Source organism: Acartia tonsa, chromosome 4 (assembly GCF_053477335.1).
Source record: "Acartia tonsa isolate MP-2025a chromosome 4, ASM5347733v1, whole genome shotgun sequence".
In the NCBI taxonomy this organism is placed as follows: domain Eukaryota; kingdom Metazoa; phylum Arthropoda; class Copepoda; order Calanoida; family Acartiidae; genus Acartia; species Acartia tonsa.
In genome coordinates this window covers 5132360-5150191 of record NC_137263.1, presented here as the reverse complement: position 1 = coordinate 5150191, position 17832 = coordinate 5132360, and the positions used below count along the sequence as shown (strand labels likewise).

The following is a 17832-nucleotide window of genomic DNA, read 5'->3' as shown; positions in this document are numbered from 1 at the left end:
TAGATAAATTTTTTATATATTTTGTTATATTTCTATGATTCAATTGTTATTTTCAGACCTAAAATGGGTAAATAGTTAAAAAGGAGTGATTGTTGAACAAAATGTCTCCCTACCCCTTAGAAACAATAACCCCTGGTAAGTAGGATAAATATTATCAAAATCGAGTGTTGATATAGTGTAACTCTTTAAAGAAGTAAAATTGATAAAATATGTTTTTTTAGTACCTAATTGATATTATAATTTGATTTAAAGGAGGGGGGGCATAATGACATTTAAACTCAAAAGTTAAACCGTAAGCAAAATTGTGCTAAATATTAAGCTAGACACTTGAAACTTAGTACATAAGCCTAGTCCTATAGACGCTGCATCTAAATAATAAAAATTCAAAATTTTTTATATTAAGGTTATTTAAGAAAACTCTGCGGAATTGGGATTTTTAAACCTTTTTTGACCTGTTTTGGTGTAATTTGATGTAAAAACGCACTTTTAATTGTTCTTTCTTAAGTTTTTTCCTTAAATACTGCATGTCTATTCATACGAACATTATTTAAGATGATTCAGCAAGATTGGGACCAAAACTCAAAAAAAAGTGTCTAGTGCAATTTTTAGACCATTTTGCTCACGGTTTAAGTTTAAATGTCACTACGCCCCCCCCCCCCCCCCCCTCCTATATTTTTATTAATCTTAATAGCTTTCGAAACTAGGAATCATTATAATTATCTGTCTGTTAGTAATTCTACTTTATACACCATTAAGTACTTTTTGTAATTAAGCCTTATAGAAATAAAAAGGCCGTTCAAAAGCATAATTTATATTTTAAATGTTTTTAATAAATATTTTGTATAATTGTTACAATAGTTAAAAGAGGTACAAACTGTGATAGTTTGGTTTAAAATTCTACTTGCTATTTGTGTGATTTCTAGTTATTTGTTCATATGTATTGTTCTTGTTATGGTGGCACTATTTGTATACTTATATGATTTTTTCTTATCGATGTTTGAAATTGTAGTAGATGTAAGTATTTTCTTTATCATATATGTCCAGAAACTGGATTTGGGAAAGAATGCGAAGTAGTTTTCTTAAACCATTTAAAAGATCTTATCTGTCTTTTTTCCTAGTTCAGACTTTCTCTTTTTTAAATCTCCCCCCAGACCCATCAAATCCTATTTCTGGACACACCACCTTACACAGCACCTCTATTATTATATTTCTGTAATTACATGAAGATTGGCTCGAAAAATGTCAAGTGAAAAAGATGTTACTATTGAATCCGAAAATAAAGATTCAAGCAATTCGGAGAAAAGTGTAAACAATGACAAAGATAACAAGGATTTAACTGAGGGTAAAGATATACTAAATTCAAATTCAATCATGGATAAGGATAAATCCGAGAAGCTCGAAGATAATGAAGAAATTAAAACTTCTGATAATAATAAAGATACGAATGAAGAAGTAGCTATACATGAAACAGTTGCTGATATTGTATCTAATCAGAGTACATTAGATAAATCACAAATGACAACTGATGCTGTTAACTCTGAAATTGAAACAAATCCTCTGCCGATAATGTTAAATAATGAGAAAAATGGTAATAATGTTTCAACCACCATTGCACCCATTGTTGTAAATATTAAAAATCAAGAAAGCGTCACTGAGAACGCCAAAGATAGTGTTAATGATGTCAATGCTTTGAATGAAACATCCAACATTATTGTAAACAATTCCGAAAACAAGGAAGATTCTGCTTTCAAAGACATATCTAACACCATTGTAAACAATGCCGAAAATATGGAAGTTTCTGCTTCTAAAGACACATCCAACACCACTGTAAACAATGCCGTAAACATGGAAGTTTCTAAAACTGAAAAATCATCCAATTTGATTATACCAGAAGAATCATCTGAAAAAGTAGCTGTAACTAATAAAGCTAAAGAATCAAAATCAAATACAAAACCTGCAAAGGCTGATGAACATACCACAAAAGTTGACGGAGTAAAAGGTGGAAACATTGTTGAAACTCTAATATATGCCATCTCTAGAACTGATGAAAGTATCAACCACGAAAAGGCAAATGTTTTATTATTATTATTTCTAATCCTATCACAGAAAGTAGTAGGTATAGATTTTTTGTTGTTGTAAGTTTAAGATCTCCATAACTTATGTCATATTGTTACTTTATTTTAGTTAAGCTTTGATGGTTTTAGGCCATACTATTTTCAGATTTGAGTCTGTGGATGGTTTTAAGCTATTTATATAGCCCCCATCGAATACAGAGCCCTAGGAGCTAGGAGCGTAGCCGCTAGTATATTCAAAAGCGACAAGTAAAATTTTTTCCCCTTCTAAAATAAAAAAAGGTATTGGTTCGTTTTGAAATATTGTTCTATGTGCCATGGGTTGAATTTATAGCAATTTTTTTTCTTTGTGAAGAATTGACTGAAGCAGCCCAAATAACATATTGCGCTTTTACATAGACATATAGGAGGAGTGAGTCAAGGCCAATTGCCAAGAACTCTAGAAAATCCCTAGCAATGGGCTCAACAAAAACAGAAGGAGCGTGCCATAGGTTTATTCTAAAATATAAGATATATTGACAGTAATATTGAAAAAGTTTTTTGATACTTAGTAGTTTACTTTCGATAGTATATACATACATACATAATATTGTTTAAAATAATGATTAAGGCAAATTAATAGAAATAATTTGGACCAGATTCTTAAGAATGAATAAAACTGATGTCCGCTGTTTTTAGTAGGATTGTGGGTAGAATTTCCATCTTTAATATCTAGATTTTAATATTATTTTTAAAAGCGAAGCTTTTCTATAATTAGGTTCGGTACGTCCGTACGTCCGTAACGTATAGCTTTTTCCGTTAATTTAGGCATGTTAGAATTGTCCTATCGATTTCAAATTTTGCATGGTGATTCCATTAGTAGTTAGGTACGATTTAGAAAGCGTAGCAACTCTATAATCATTACCAAAATGTCCGTACGTCCATTTTAAACATGTTGATTTTTTTACTTTTTTAACAACAAATTTTTATGTGATCAAATCATCGGATTGATCTGATTTTTTGTATATTGATTCCTGGGACAACAAAGTATAATGTAATAAGCGAAGCAACTCTATAATCAAGCCCTAAAAATGTAAGTATGTCCATAAAAATTATCCTGTATCAAGCAGTTTTACAACAAATTTACTTACAATCAGGGTGTCGGAGCCGTATGATTTTGATGCGGCTCCGGCTCTGGCTCCGCGGAGCCGTATTTGGAAATACGGCTCCGGCTCCAGCTCCGGCTCCGGCTCCTACCTTAAAATTAATATATCAATTTTTTTCATTATTGAATTTGATAAAATAAAATAAATAATATAAAATATTTTGCTTTTATTTGATTAAAGCTATATAAAAGTAGAAGGATGTGTGTCTATTTGTTAAGTAACAATAGTTTTTCAGTTTATTATATGGAAATAGACCGTTGCCAAATTATAATATTACTTTAAAAAATCATTTTTAGCTAGTCCGGAGCCGGAGCCGTTTTTAACGAAAAATACGGCTCCGGATCCGGCTCCACCAAAAATGTTGCTGCTCCCGGCTCCCGGCTCCGGAACCCTGCTTACAATTTTGCTTGGACTCTTATAAATTTATATTATAATAATTAAGTTCTAACACTATTCAAGTGTTAATGTCCGTTTGTCCTACCGTTTCAGTGCTTCGCTTTTATGGATGTTGTCATCCTTGTTATTTAATAAAAGTCCCCCAAAACAGCTCAAAGTAACCCCTTTTTTTTGTTATTTAACCCTCAAATTATTTTCTGAATAAATTTACTTGTTGCCTTAAGCCGGATAAATAAAAGAAAACCTGGCACAACTGTTGATTATCAGATGTCTTTGTTGGAGAATGGAAAAATCTGCACAGTAAATGCAACACTAAGATGGTCTGCAAAAATAATTTTCAACAGTTTCAACAAGTCAAAGGAATCAGCATTGCTTATTAATATAAGAATTGAATAATACATTAATGAAATGTCATAGAAGCCTTTGCTTTCATTTCTTAAGGTTAATTTTATTATAGGATTTGATATTGAATTTGTTTACGTTATTAGGGGGTGGTGGAAAGGACAGATTTACAACATCAAAGAAAGGAACTTTGTAAAAAAAAAGTTACATCACTAGGACTTGGCATGTCAGTGAAGAAACTGTGCAGCGGTAGAACAATTGCATTGTAGACACTGAAATAATTCATTTTTTTATATTTTGTCAAATTTATCTAATCGAAATCATCTGAACAAACTTAATTTAAATAATATTCTATTATTTGCACTTGGCACTTGATATTATTTGGTATAATTTAATTAGAGATTGCTGCAATGCCCCCCCCCCCCTCCATTCTTAACAAAGCATGTTTATAAAAACAGATAAGATGGAGTTAACCTTGATGGAAAAGGCAGTGAAATCATTGAAGCATATTCAAATAGAAAATGAAAAAAGAAAGAAAGAGGGAGAAATTCAGGAGAAAAATAAGGCAAACAAGAACAACAATCAAGCTAAGGAAGATGGACAAAAGTCTGGCGGCTCTGCTAACAAAGCTAAATTAATGGTGGACAACAAAGAAGATGAGAAAATGGAGATTAAAGTTGGTGAAAGTGATCAGGTTTAGAGAAGGGTTATAATGAATTTTCATTAAGAAAAAACTGTTTTAAACTAAAATCACTTTTATTGGTTGAAAACATAGACGCAAGGTTTTTCATCCTGAAAAGGAAAGATAAGTTAGATAAAACGTAAAAAAGATCGCCAATATTTTATGTTAAACTAGCGGCTACGCCCCTAGAGGCCTCTAGGGGTACTTAAGAAGAGGAGAGTGGAATTTGATAATCCAATTTCTTATTTTTTGGGGGGGCGGAAAATTTTTTCTTTTTGGGGGGGTGCCCCCCCCCCTTAATTTTTTATTTTAGTTAAAAAATGTAAAAAAAAAAAAATTTCTTTTGGGGGGGGGATTTTTTTATTTTTGGGGGGGTTGGGGGGTGTCCCACCCCCCAAGAAAATAGTTATAAACCTTCCTGGGACCTATGAGAAGCTACCCTGTTAAGGAGAACCCGATCGGTTCAGTGGTTAGCGAGATCCTTCGGTACAAACACACAGACACACAGACACACAAACATCCTGTTACTTTATTATAAGGATTAAGCTTTCTTTATTTAATATTTTAGAACCATTTACATACATATTTAATTAAATAAGACCTTTCTCTTTTGTCATTAAGAATAAAAGTTCACAAGAAATTGTTGTAAAGGAGAAAGAAAGCACAACATCTGGAGATGATAATAAAAAAGATGAAAAGAATTTGTCAGAAATTGAGAAATTGGAAGCCAAACTAGAAAGTCAAAAATCAAAATTCAGGTGACATATTATTAATGAAGAGTGGTAATATATTGGAAGGTAAAAAGTTAAACTACTAAAATTTTTTGCATTACTTAGCTGATTTTCAGTCATAAAACAAACATTCATAACTACTGCTTTTGATTTATTCACTTATTTACCTATAACGCATCTTAATCAAGCATTTATTTTTTTTTGTTTCATTAGTAAATATTGGACATCGCACCAGAAAGACGTACACAAAATATTCTCAATGATCAACGTGATTACTGTGTATGACAAGCAAGCCAGAAGTCTTAGCGAAGACTTGATGAAGCTAGAGAAGCGAGCAAGCACTGCTGTCAAAAAGATCCACGAAAACGAGAAACTGTTGCAGGATTTAAAGAATGAACGCAGTCAGAAAGCCAACAAAACACAAGGAATTTTTAACAATATTATTCTTGTTTATCTTAGGAAAATTAGAACTATCTATTTAAAGCATAATCAATAAAATGGAGATCTTGAAAAACAAAGTGTTTAGTACTTGTAGAAACATCTTAAACAACTAGATATCATTTATATTTCCTATAAACATATGATATATTAAGAAAGGGGGTAATGAACACTTCCAAGATCGCATTATGAACGTGACTATAATAATATAAGAAAATATTTACCTTAGTGAAACATTTTTCCCAACGGAAAACAAGCCCATCCTATAATACAAAGTATTAATGTTTAAGATTTAAATTATTATGAAACTGATTAAGTGCTTCTTTATAGTCCAGTTTGGTTTTCGGCTAGTTTCTGCCCCCTTCTTACTAATTTTAATATAGTTCCCCTAGATGCTAGGTTTCATTATAAAGTAGATACGCTTCTTAAAATACAGATTAACTCAGGAGAATTTAATAAAAACAACAAAGTTACTTTTTGCATTACATTATAAAAACAGAATAACCTCTTCAATAAAGTATAAGTAAGTTGTATGTAATGGGGCGAAGCCATAGAAGGCACGGGCAATTCACAGCAAAAAAGGAGGTTTTCAAAAACATTTTTAAAGAGTTTTTTACGAAACACTGGCGGATTCAAAGATACAAGTTTAAATTTTGTTTCTTAAAGAAGAAAGGCATGAGATTGATCAAGAGCATAGTGATTTGAAGATGAACTTCCTTTTGGATTCTTATGATCTTGCACTGGAAAGTGCTCGCAAGGAATGTTGTCATGTTTTAATGTTATATGCTGTATATATTTGTAGTAGAGCTGCTTGCAATTAAAAAATTTTAATTGACCCCAGGAGCCAAAGACCCGTGCTAACAAAACTGGTATAAATTTTATTATTTTTATTTTTTTGTTTATGGAAAATTGTCTGTAATACAATGCTATAAGTGATTTTTCAGCAAGGCTGAGAATCGGTTCTAATCCAGCAGATTTTAATCAGTTTCGAAGCCATACTGGAAAAATACTTGCTCTTTTCTAATAAGGATGTTAAAAACTTGTTTCGAGTCCTAGAGAAAAATATAAACTTGCAACTTAAAATCTTAAGGACCTGTTTACTTTGGCCAGCTGTCTGACAGGAAAAAAAGAAAATGGACTGGACCAGGAGGAAGGTTTTATGTAAATTATAAAGGGGACTTTGCATGCATGCACACCCCTCCCAAGTTCATTTTTACAAAAAAAAATTTATAGGGGTAGGTAATTTTTTCTATGGGCGATTTCTCTATGGATGGTGTTGTTACACCCTGCCCCAAAATAGTTATAAACCTTCCCGGGACCTATGAGAAGCTACTCTGTTAAGGAGAACCTGATCGGTTCAGCGGTTAGCGAGTTCCTTCGATACAAACAGACAAACAAACATCCTTTTACTTTATTATAAGGTTATAAGAATTAATATAACAGGAATATTTATTTAATAAAGCCTCCTGTTTGTGGAAAAGAGTTTTGATGATTTACTGGCAAAGCTTGAGAAAACTAAAATAAGGGTGCGACAGGAGAAAGCTGATTTCATCACCAACTTGGAGCTGCAAAGGGAAAACTATAATGAAGAAAGACGACTTCTTATCAACAAGATCAATGAACTCCGTAGAAAGAAAATGAAAGTAAGGTCGGAAACAAAAGAATCTTCCGATCAAAATTCAACTGAAGTTGCCGATGATAAAATTGATAAAAAATAATCCTTAAAAATGTGAAAAAGTGATTATATTTACCTATCTAATATTGTAATTCGGTAATAGATAAAATTAACTTATATTGTGTGTTATCAAATATTGAATTGTAATTTTTGTGTAACAAAAAATTCATGTGAACTATCTATTATGTTTTGTAATTTTGAACTTTCTAAATTTATTGTATCAAAAGTATTGTATTTTGGTAAACTTTTTAAATCTGTCATTAAACAGACGTCCTCACCGCGCATTTTGTGTATTCACTAACTTAATCATTAACCGAAAACTCCATGTCAATTTGTATAGTATTTAAATATGATTATCAAAAATTCAGTGATTACTCAAAGAAGACGTTTAATGCATGTTTTTTTAATTTTAAGTGAAAATTAAAATTTGTACTTTTTCAGGTGGGGGGATGATGTTGGAGCAGCAACAGCAGCAGTTGTCCCAACACCACCAACAGCCGGGCCACATCTCTCTGTCTGTCCTCATTGACATGATTGTTCAGAGGACATATCATGAGCTGACTATACTTGCAGGAATAATATTTTTTTAGGAGTATAAAATATTTCTGAAAAACAGAGGATTTTTCAATAAACTTTGACTAATCGCGATTTAAAAAATCACTTAAAAATTAGGGTTGGGCCGGATATCCGGTATAGCCGGATATCCGGCCATTTTCAATATCCGGCCGGATACCGGATATTGAAACTATCCGGCCGGATATCCGGCTCTATAATTTTATATACTTTACACCAAAAAGCTCTGCTTTTTAAAATCTTAAATGGCTATAATTTTCTTATTATTGAAGCTAGAAGAACATTTTTTCTGAATAAGTTTAACTTTATGTAAATTTATATAAGATTTCTGAAGAAATTTTTTTTTACTACTTTAATATCTGGTAATTTAGCCGGTTATCCGGCCGGATATCCGGTAATTTGGCCGGATAACCGGATATTTGCCGGATATCCGGCGTTGGCCGGATATCCGGCCGGTTACCGGATATCCGGCATTTAAAATCAGCCGGATATCCGGTATCCGGCCAAAAAAGTATCCGGCCCAACCCTATTAATAAAAATATAATTTACATTCAAAAGGAAGGGACGCACTAAATAGACCTGCGGAACTTTTAAAAATCTTTTTGTATCCCATCTCCTAAAAATAGTATTTGAAAATCAGAACTGTTACCACGTAAGACAGATATGGAGCGCAAAGTTGAAATTTTTAATTTCTCAAGCAGGACAAGAATGCTTTTCATCAGGCTATTGGCTCTTGTTAAATGGGCCTCTAGTGCCTCCAAGGTAATTTTTTAATAATAAAATATAGGTTAGGGCGAGTTGAGAAATAGAAAAATATTCCTTTTCTATTTGGCTCTCTGAAGTATTTTTTTAGCATGCTTAATGTTTATCATGTTTTTATTTGCTTGTTTGATTTCTGGGATGTTTCTAAGTGTCTTTGGTTATGTAATTTTACATTTTAGAACACACTCATAGATTGTTTTAGGATTTTAAATGGGACATTGAAATTGTAAAAAGGGGAAATTTTAAGAATTTAATTTTTGTCTAAATTTCGACAAAAAATACGAAATTGTATATTTTCACATTCAAATTGATACACATACAAAAATAAATAAATGTTATTAATATTTAGGTTGATAAATGTAACAACATCATGATGTTCCTGGAGAAGCAGTCCAACCTGTTCCTGGACACTGCGGACAACCTGGCAAGGATGGCCAGAGAGACTCTGGTCAGGGCCACACTTCCTAATTTCCACCTTCCTGCTGCGGCTGAAATATTAACCACAGGTGTCACATTTTTATTCTTTTTTTTTAGATTTTTCAGGAAAGGTTGGAAGGGTTGATTTTATCATACACATACAGTTTACAATTTAATATTTTATATTTAAACATTTAATTAACCCAATAAGATAAGTGTATAATTTGTAAAATTCAAAGAACATGAAGCCTGGTATTAGATGTACAGCATGACCCTCAAAAAAGTATTTTTAAGCATCTGCAGCCCTTATTTCTCAATGAATTATAAAAAAATGCTTATGTCCTTGTTCTCCATAGTATTCCACATAAGTAGATATAAAAATATTTTTTTTACCTCCATTAACACCGGAGATTTTTAGAGCTAAAGTTTTGAAAAAGTGACTGAGAAAAAGAATTTTTTTTTGTTTCTCTTATTTTTTGGATGGTTATATTATGTTTTTCTGGCAACTGAATAATGATACACAAAGAAAAACAAGTTAACTAATTATTTCTTTTTTATTCCACCAAAAAATATAAATTTTTAATGGCAAAAAATACTACTGAATGAATTGATTATTTGCAAATTTTAGGTTATTTATTAACCCTTATTTGAGAAAAGGATTAATTATGACAGTTGCTCCGCCTACTTTTCTGACATCTCAATAATTTAATAGGGGGTTAATTAAGCTTTTTAGACAAAAAAATCATTATGTTTTAATTTTATTTTCTTTATAACTTTTTTGTTATTAAAGTTAGGATTGTGAAACAAAAACAATTTTCCTGCTATATTCATAAAGATTTATTTGTTTTTTTAATCTTAAACAATTTTGCCTAATAAGTAAGTTTTTCAAAATATCACTAAAAAGACTCAAAAAATATGTGTAAAAAAATGCTTTTTACTCAAAAACTAAATTTTTTATTTCATTTTTGTATAAAGTTTCTGCTAGTAACAAAAATAAAAGGATTTCTACCTTAATTTTGCTAAAAAAAGTCGTTTCATGTTAAAAGTTACTTTTTCCTCAGTCACTTTTTCAAAACTTTAGCTCTAAAAATCTCCGGTGTTAATGGAGGTAAAAAAAAAAATTTTTATATCTACTTATGTGGAATACTATGGAGAACAAGGACATATGCATTTTTTATAATTCATTGAGAAATAAGGGCTGCAGATGCTTAAAAATACTTTTTTGAGGGTCATGCTGTAGATTATATAACAGATCATTTATTTATTGTTATATTTTAGTTTATATATATTTTCTAATAAGACTAAATAATGTTTAGATGAATTAGGTATTCGTTACAATATCCAAGCAACTAAATTATTATTTATTCTAAGGTGGTTACACACGTCTGCCCAGATGTATAAAGGAGCGGATAATCCCACCTCCGCCAATATCCTTGCAGGAGAAGAAGATGACCCTGCTAAAGTTGAACCAGGTCATTGAGCAGAGGCTGGTCAGCTCAGCAATTCCTCTCAGGATGCGAAATCTCAAGGTATTTGATTGGGTTTATCACAACAAAACGGAAACCCCGTTTTAACAGAGGGAAGGGTTAAATTTTGTAAAATGTTTTCTCGTATTCATTCGAATCCGGTGGATAGGAACCGGTTCTCAGCAATACGAAAAAATTATATCTAGCATCGAATTATATCCAGTTTTCTATGAAGATAGAAATGTACAATCATAAGATTAAAACCAGTTTTTTTAGCCGGTGCCTCCGGCACCTCGGGGCTAAAAAAACTAGTTTTAATCTTATAATTGTACATTCTATATCCGCGGAAAGCCGTTTATTATACGATGCGAGAAATAACTATTAATGCACTCTGGGCCCTAGACAGGGTTAAAAAAGCCCGTTATTAAATAGCGAAGCTTTTGAATAACCCAATTAAGTGGAGTTTTTTAATTTCAACCCCCCCCCCCCCCCCCACCTACCCTGAGACGCTTTATGAAATAAACAAACGTTTTCTTTTAATGATAAAATTATTTCTTCAATTAACAAAACAATTTCTTACTTTTGTAGGTAGCCGACGGGACAGTAACTTTTACAGTAAAGAACGAGTTCGAAGCCCAACTGACTTTGCTCGGTGACTCTGCGGCTGAACCATGGAGGCTTCTCTCCCTAGAGATGCTGGTAGAGGACAGAGAAACTGGACAGGGGAAGAGTCTCATTCATTCTCTACAGGTACATTTTTGTTCAAAGTATTGTTAGATGTTTTTGTTTTCTTAATTTTTTAACGTAAAAAAATTAAGATTTTTAAAATTCTTATTTAAAAACGTTCCCATCCAATTATCAATTTAAGATAAAATCAATCCTTTTTTGTGGTATGTAGTGAGTCTAGACTATTGTCCGCTAAATTAAAAATTTCTGTAAACAATTTTGACACTTTTAAACTTTATGTAAATAAAATCATTTTTTTGAAGGTCAACTATGTTCAAAACCTTGTCCAATCTCGACTGGTAGCTAAAGACACGGCAAAACCATTGTACGATCTGTACAATGTACTTCACGGTATGGCTCAGCTGCTACAACTTGAAGTGCTGTACAACCAAACAGCACGACTGTGTACAGAACGCCTGGGTGATTACATCCGTGTTGAGGAATATGTTCTGGGCCGGGCTCTAACTATCTCATACTGGCGGGAGCTATCAAACAGAGATCCAAACTCTGACCAAGGCTACAGATTATCGGTCCAGGTGGACCCTCAGGACACAGCCAAACCTTTAATAGTCCTGCACACTCCATCATTAACCAGCAATGAAGCGGAAACGGCAGAGAAAAGTATTAGAACAGAACACCTATCTGTGGAATCTTTATTGGTTCATACTATTTATGTAAGAACTCGGAAAAGACTTGCTGAGCTTAAGATTGAACTACAGAAACGTCTTGGGCTGGGAGATGTTGAGCCCATGCTTCACGGGTCTCCAGCAGTCCTGGCCATTCCCATCCTCCAGCCATGTCTAAAGGCTGAACAACTTCTCATTTCTGTCGATACACACACAGGTATTATTAATTTTTTCAATTTTAATATTTTTAAGGTTTCAGTTGCAAGAAGTGCATTTAAACAGTTTGATTGCAAGCATAAGTTACAAGAATACCATCTAACATATACAATTTTGTATTCCAATAAATAGCAATCATTTAGGCACCACCAAAATAGTCATCATGCTGTTATTATAAAAACAGGACAGCCATATAAGTTGAAAATATCCCAAAAAAAAAACGTGATTTTCAAGATTTTCAAACCCTAATTATAGAAAAGCTTTGCTCATTTATTATGACAACTAATTAGTACCTAGGTAGAAAATTTAAATTCTTTCTAATATATGTCGTATAGATTTAGTTTTAACTATTGAACATAAAAAAATATGCAGTTTACTAAATTCAAGTTTAAATGCACTTCGTGCAACTACCCCTTTTGGCACAGACCAAAAAATATTGCGGAGTTTTAGCATTTCAGTGCGACACGTCATGCCAAATTAGCCTGCATGCCAAGGATAATTATTAATTAAATTTTTAAAAATGATCATAAATAATATGTTCAGGAATATTCCTTGCTCATGTGCCACAATACCTGAATAACCCGTACTCTCCTCTCATACAGAACTCACTGAATGGTGATAAAATACAACTGGAAACTCAAGTTTCAGAATTAAGGTACATTTTGTTTGTTATGCTTTCCTACTTTTAAAAACATTTAATTTGTAGGTTATTAGAGCAAAAACAGAATTAATATATATAAAAGTATAATTCCTTCTTTTGAAAGATCTTTTTATGTTTTAGATATTGGATAACCGCCCGAAGAATAGAGAAAACTATCCAGCAGCTACCTGCCACACCATACGAACAACTTCCTCTCATGTACGACCTACGGAACCACCCACTCTCCAAGATGGACAAGCACAAGATGTTCATTCGGTTGCACAAACAACCGTCCTCCATAATTGTTGTTGACTACAAATACAAGCCAGGTCGTGAGTGTGAGATCCAGTACAGGTATTATTACCTGCTCACTAAGCCATGCAGCATCGAGGACGAACCCGAGGACGAGACCATTGTGAAGGAGATACCACGTGTCTACATGAAAGCTTTGAACATGATTGAGTTCGACTCGTTTCTGATCACTCATGGCACAACGACTAAAGTGGATAATCAGGAGCTCAGCGAGAAAATTATTGGGAAAAGAAAGGTGGGTGGCAAGGTTGAGGTGCCCATCAAGCGGACTAAATTCCCTGCCTACTTTTTATCCGATCTCGCTCATGTTGTATCGTATGCCGACGAAAGAATACCTTTCATTGCGCTTGAGGCACAGCTAACAGCTAAGGACATTATGCATTCTGGTGTTTGTGTCGAATCTACTGCTGTTGGACTCTACCTCACCATAGTTAAATTTCCTTCTCTGCCTGAGATCAAGGATTTTGAGTTTTTAGAGTTTTCAAAGTTGTTATTATCGGCAACCATCCGTCGCAAGGGGTCTTCATGGGCTCTAGAATGGGTTTTTCTTGGCTCACCATTGAACATTGCCTCACAAAAGGGCAGAAATCCGATATACTCGTACTACGAACTTGAAACTGTGGCAGAGTGTGAAAAGACTGTAAAAAGTATTCTAGATGATTGGTCTTCCATGGTGCGTCTGCACATTTTGGTAAAGAAATTCCAGAGATATCTAGAAAGTGGAGTCACTCTGTTGGGCAGTAGAATTCTCATCAAACAATACAATTACAAATCTTTGGCTCTGGAATACGGGCCTAATTCAATGTATTCTGTAACAGTATCTTGGAAGAAAACTGAGGAAAAGTTTGGTTTAGTTTTTGGTACCTCTGGCCAAGGTGGAAGTACTAATCCCCATGTGTTATTTATTAACCAGCACGAGATTGAGCTCAATAAGCACAATAATCTGGCACTGACATGTCAGGTATTGCTGGAAACCTTAGCGCCATGCAAATCAATAGCCAGGTTGCCAACGACAATATTCCGAGGCATGAGTTCAACAAATAAAAATGCAATTCACCAAACTTTCACAATATTGCCCCAGTCAACTACGCATGTCAAGATATTCTTCTATGGTAAATACTGTATGGATATTCATATGCGTGCCGAAGGTATTGTCTCAATACGTGACGGAGCATACTCAAAGTTTGACCAGGTCAAAGTTCTTGAGGAGCTGCAGCCAATTCCTGGATTCAAAGCTTTCCTATCCAAATATGCTGACGAGGCAGCCATGAGCCGGCGAGCATCACAGACCGAAGATGATAATCCACCATCTCCATTCACTATAGAAGATCCAATGAAACCCGACTCAAAATTTACAGCACCAGGGTCTACAAGCTCATTAAATCCAGTGTCTCCACATTCCGGCTTTTTGCAATCGCCACCAAGCCTGCGACAGCCAAGTCCTGCAGTCCCATCACCTGCAAATCCAGCAGGCTCACCTTTCTCTAGTGTTGCCTCTCCACTGGGCGGCTCACCTCGGTCTAAACCATCGCCCCGCTACGCCGGCACATCGCCAAAACCGGTCGGCGCATCTAGTTCTTCCTATTTGGCCGCACAAAGTAGAACACTGCCGCCGCGGTTATGGGCTGGAGCTATACCAACCGTACTACCAGCAAAGGCATTTGATGATATATGCAAGTCAACCAGTGTTGCTAGTTTGGCGGGCGGCAGCAACGCCGTCATTTGCCCTCTGCACAGATTTTTAGGCTGCGTGTTTATGCGTAGACAGTTACAACATATCATTAAGAGCGAAGAATTTCTCACACAAATCTCTACAAATGAGCAGGGCGTTATAGCTTTCAGGGTTGAATCATCTTTGATGTGCAAAGTTTCTATCAATGCAGACAATTGTTTCCAGTCTCTGCATCTCAAGATTATGCCGGATGATCAGAATTATTGGCAGGCGGAAAACACGCTGGTTCTCCAGAAGTTTTTCGATGAAAAGGTAAGCTTACAATTTACATGAGTCAAAAAGGTTATAGGTATTTAGGTTATTGATGAGAAAAAATGAGTTTTGCCCTATTTGGTGGGTTTCCAAATCTTATAAAAATGTACATTCATCCAAAATAGGAACAGAAATCACTAAACATACCCTACCTCCCCCTTTTCTTGAATTCTTTACTTTTTTAGGTTGTAGCACCGCCTTACCGGCCAAACGCTTTGCTTGGATTCTGTCGCCTCTTAAACTCCCCAACGGAGGCACTGAAAAATCTGATCCAGCTGATGAGATTCGAGGTCCATCCAGAGCAGATAGCCCAAAACAATCTAAAATGGAGCATCTCCTTGTGCCTGACAATACCTCCGGTGGCACCGAATGTATTCCCAGTTGGCCAGGCAGGATTTATATCCAACAAGGAGAAGTTCTTGATATTCATGCATTTAACACGTGTTAACACACCTCCTGGCCAGGTCAGAACATTTTTATTCTTAGATGTAGTTATAAATATTCTTGTATTTATTCGAATCCGGTGGATAGGAACCGGTTCTCATCCATACGAAAAAACTATGTCTAGCATCGTATTATATCCAGCTTTCTGTGAATATAAAAATGTACAATCATAAGATTAAAACCAGTTATTTTATCCCGCGCCTTCGGAACCTCGGGGCTAAAAAACTGGTTTTATACTTATAATTTTACATTCTATATCCGCGGAAAGCTGTTTATAATACGATGCGAGAAATAACTATTAATTATTAAAAAGTAAACAGGAGGGGGGGGGGGGGGGAGAGCTAGTTTGTACGCATGTGGGAAATAAATTTTTGCACTGGACATACAGGCTTGTATTTGAGTAATCTCTTATTGAATAGTAAAGCATTAAAAATGTTTGTTTTGCACTTTCCTTTTAAGGGCTACTGGGATAAAACATCCCCGAAAGCAAGAAAATCGTACTGTATATTCAAACCCCAAAGTAACTCATCCAAATAAACCATTTTTAGGATCCTATAAGTGTAGTTGCTCCGATAGTGTACAACACCGCTGCAAATAACACTAGCCTTGCTTCCCTACAAAGGGAGTTGAATGGACCAGCTCTTAATGCTGTTCAACAGCATCTCATCAGATGGAACAATAGCAATATGAATCCTGGTAAACAATTTATTAAGTACCTAACTTCAATAGAAGTTAGTTTTTCACTTATAAGGAAAAACAAATTTAAAAGTTGCTCTGGATGCCTATGTAGAATTAGAAATGTAATATTGAAATTCAAATAGAGACGATACTTTAGCCTTCTTTATAATTTGATTCACATTATTTAGGACGTTGTTCGATCCTGCCTGCCATTCACGACCTCCTGATGAACCTCTCCCTGCCAAACGAGTCTGGCTTCACCATGGGTCAAGGACCTCCCCCACCTGGCATGGTGCCTTCTGCCATGGGTCAACCACCTTCCGGCATGGGTCAGCCACCATCTGGCCTAGGCCAACCACCGACTGGCATGGGCCAGGCAACTAGCGGCCCAGGCATGGGTCAACCTCCGTCAAGTATGGGCCAGCCACCGGTCAGCATGGGGCAAACTTCAAGTGGGATGGGATACAGCCAAAGAGAACCATAGTTAAAAGCAACCATTCGATTATCTAGACCAAGTTAATAAAAATTTCAGATGCTAACCTTTTTTTAATGCACAGATCATTTAAATACAATTAAAATGCACAATTTATAAAGATGTTTATTAGTTTAACCTGTGCACATTTTACACTTTCTTCATATTTTCAACCAGTACACAGAATATAAAAATATCATGCAACTACCTATTAAAAATATATATTTTTTTTTAGATTTTGAATGGAATTTGCTGTTGTAATAGTTTTTATCGTTCACAAATATAAATTAATAAACATATTAAAGTTTTTCACGTTGTAAAATTAAAAATATCATCTTTGCATATATGTGATTATTCTAAATTCTTTGTTATAGTATCAAGTATTTTTAACTTAATACTGTAGCTCATATTTCTTTTTATTGTATATGTTTTTTTTTAACTAATATTATTTATATTTTTATGTGATTTCTGATGTAATTTCGGCATTAGATAAAAAATAATTGTATGTAAAAAAATAAAATTAAAACTAGATTCTTTTTATAGTTAAATTATTGAATCGCAGTTAGGTTACAGTAACATTTTCTAATAGTTTTCTTTTGGTGTTAAATTTATCTTTAACTATCGTCGCTATCCCTGCTTTTAGACTTGGTAAACTTATAATAGCAATTAAATGTTCAATTGCTGAATTTTAGTGCAGTTTTATCGATTTTTTGGTCTGCCTGATCAAAAGTTAATATTACATATTACAACATCCAACTAAGCTACGTTGTCCGTACTTGAATCCACAACAGAAATATTATCTGGCTTAGGCGAAGGCTGTTTACTTTTATTGCACATGTTAAAAGGCTCGCTTCAGAAGTAAAACTTGCATAAATTGCCAGAATCAAATATTTTTTATAAAACTTAAAAGCTTCATAAGAAGAGCTGACCAACAAATAATCTGAAACCACAAAGATTTTGGATCTACTGCAGTTCACGGTAAAATATTGCTGGTAAGCAATATTTCCAAAAAAAAAATTAATTTTAAAGGCTGCT

At 34.2% G+C, this 17832-nt stretch overlaps 2 protein-coding genes across 3 annotated transcripts; both read left to right on the top strand.

Moving 5' to 3' along the window:
• The first annotated feature begins 53 nt into the window (after positions 1-53).
• MED14 (mediator complex subunit 14) lies at positions 54-17328 on the top strand. The gene is made up of 12 exons (XM_080155808.1): positions 54-135; positions 7923-8054; positions 8695-8816; positions 9166-9322; positions 10605-10762; positions 11288-11449; positions 11689-12268; positions 12811-12922; positions 13049-15203; positions 15389-15667; positions 16196-16343; positions 16514-17328. The coding sequence occupies exons 1-12, from the start codon at positions 102-104 to the stop codon at positions 16807-16809; spliced, it is 4335 nt and encodes a 1444-aa protein (XP_080011934.1). The 5' UTR covers positions 54-101; the 3' UTR covers positions 16810-17328.
• LOC145315757 (uncharacterized) lies at positions 4383-7922 on the top strand. Of its 2 annotated transcripts, none has more exons than XM_080155810.1 (3): positions 4383-4649; positions 5289-5395; positions 5582-7922. In XM_080155810.1, exons 1-3 carry the CDS (start codon positions 4398-4400, stop codon positions 5862-5864), a joined length of 642 nt encoding a protein of 213 aa, XP_080011936.1. In that variant the 5' UTR covers positions 4383-4397; the 3' UTR covers positions 5865-7922. The 2 variants fall into 2 exon arrangements, with proteins under 2 accessions (XP_080011936.1, XP_080011935.1); XM_080155809.1 differs by having other exon boundaries at positions 5259-5395.
• Positions 17329-17832: the final 504 nt, after the last annotated feature.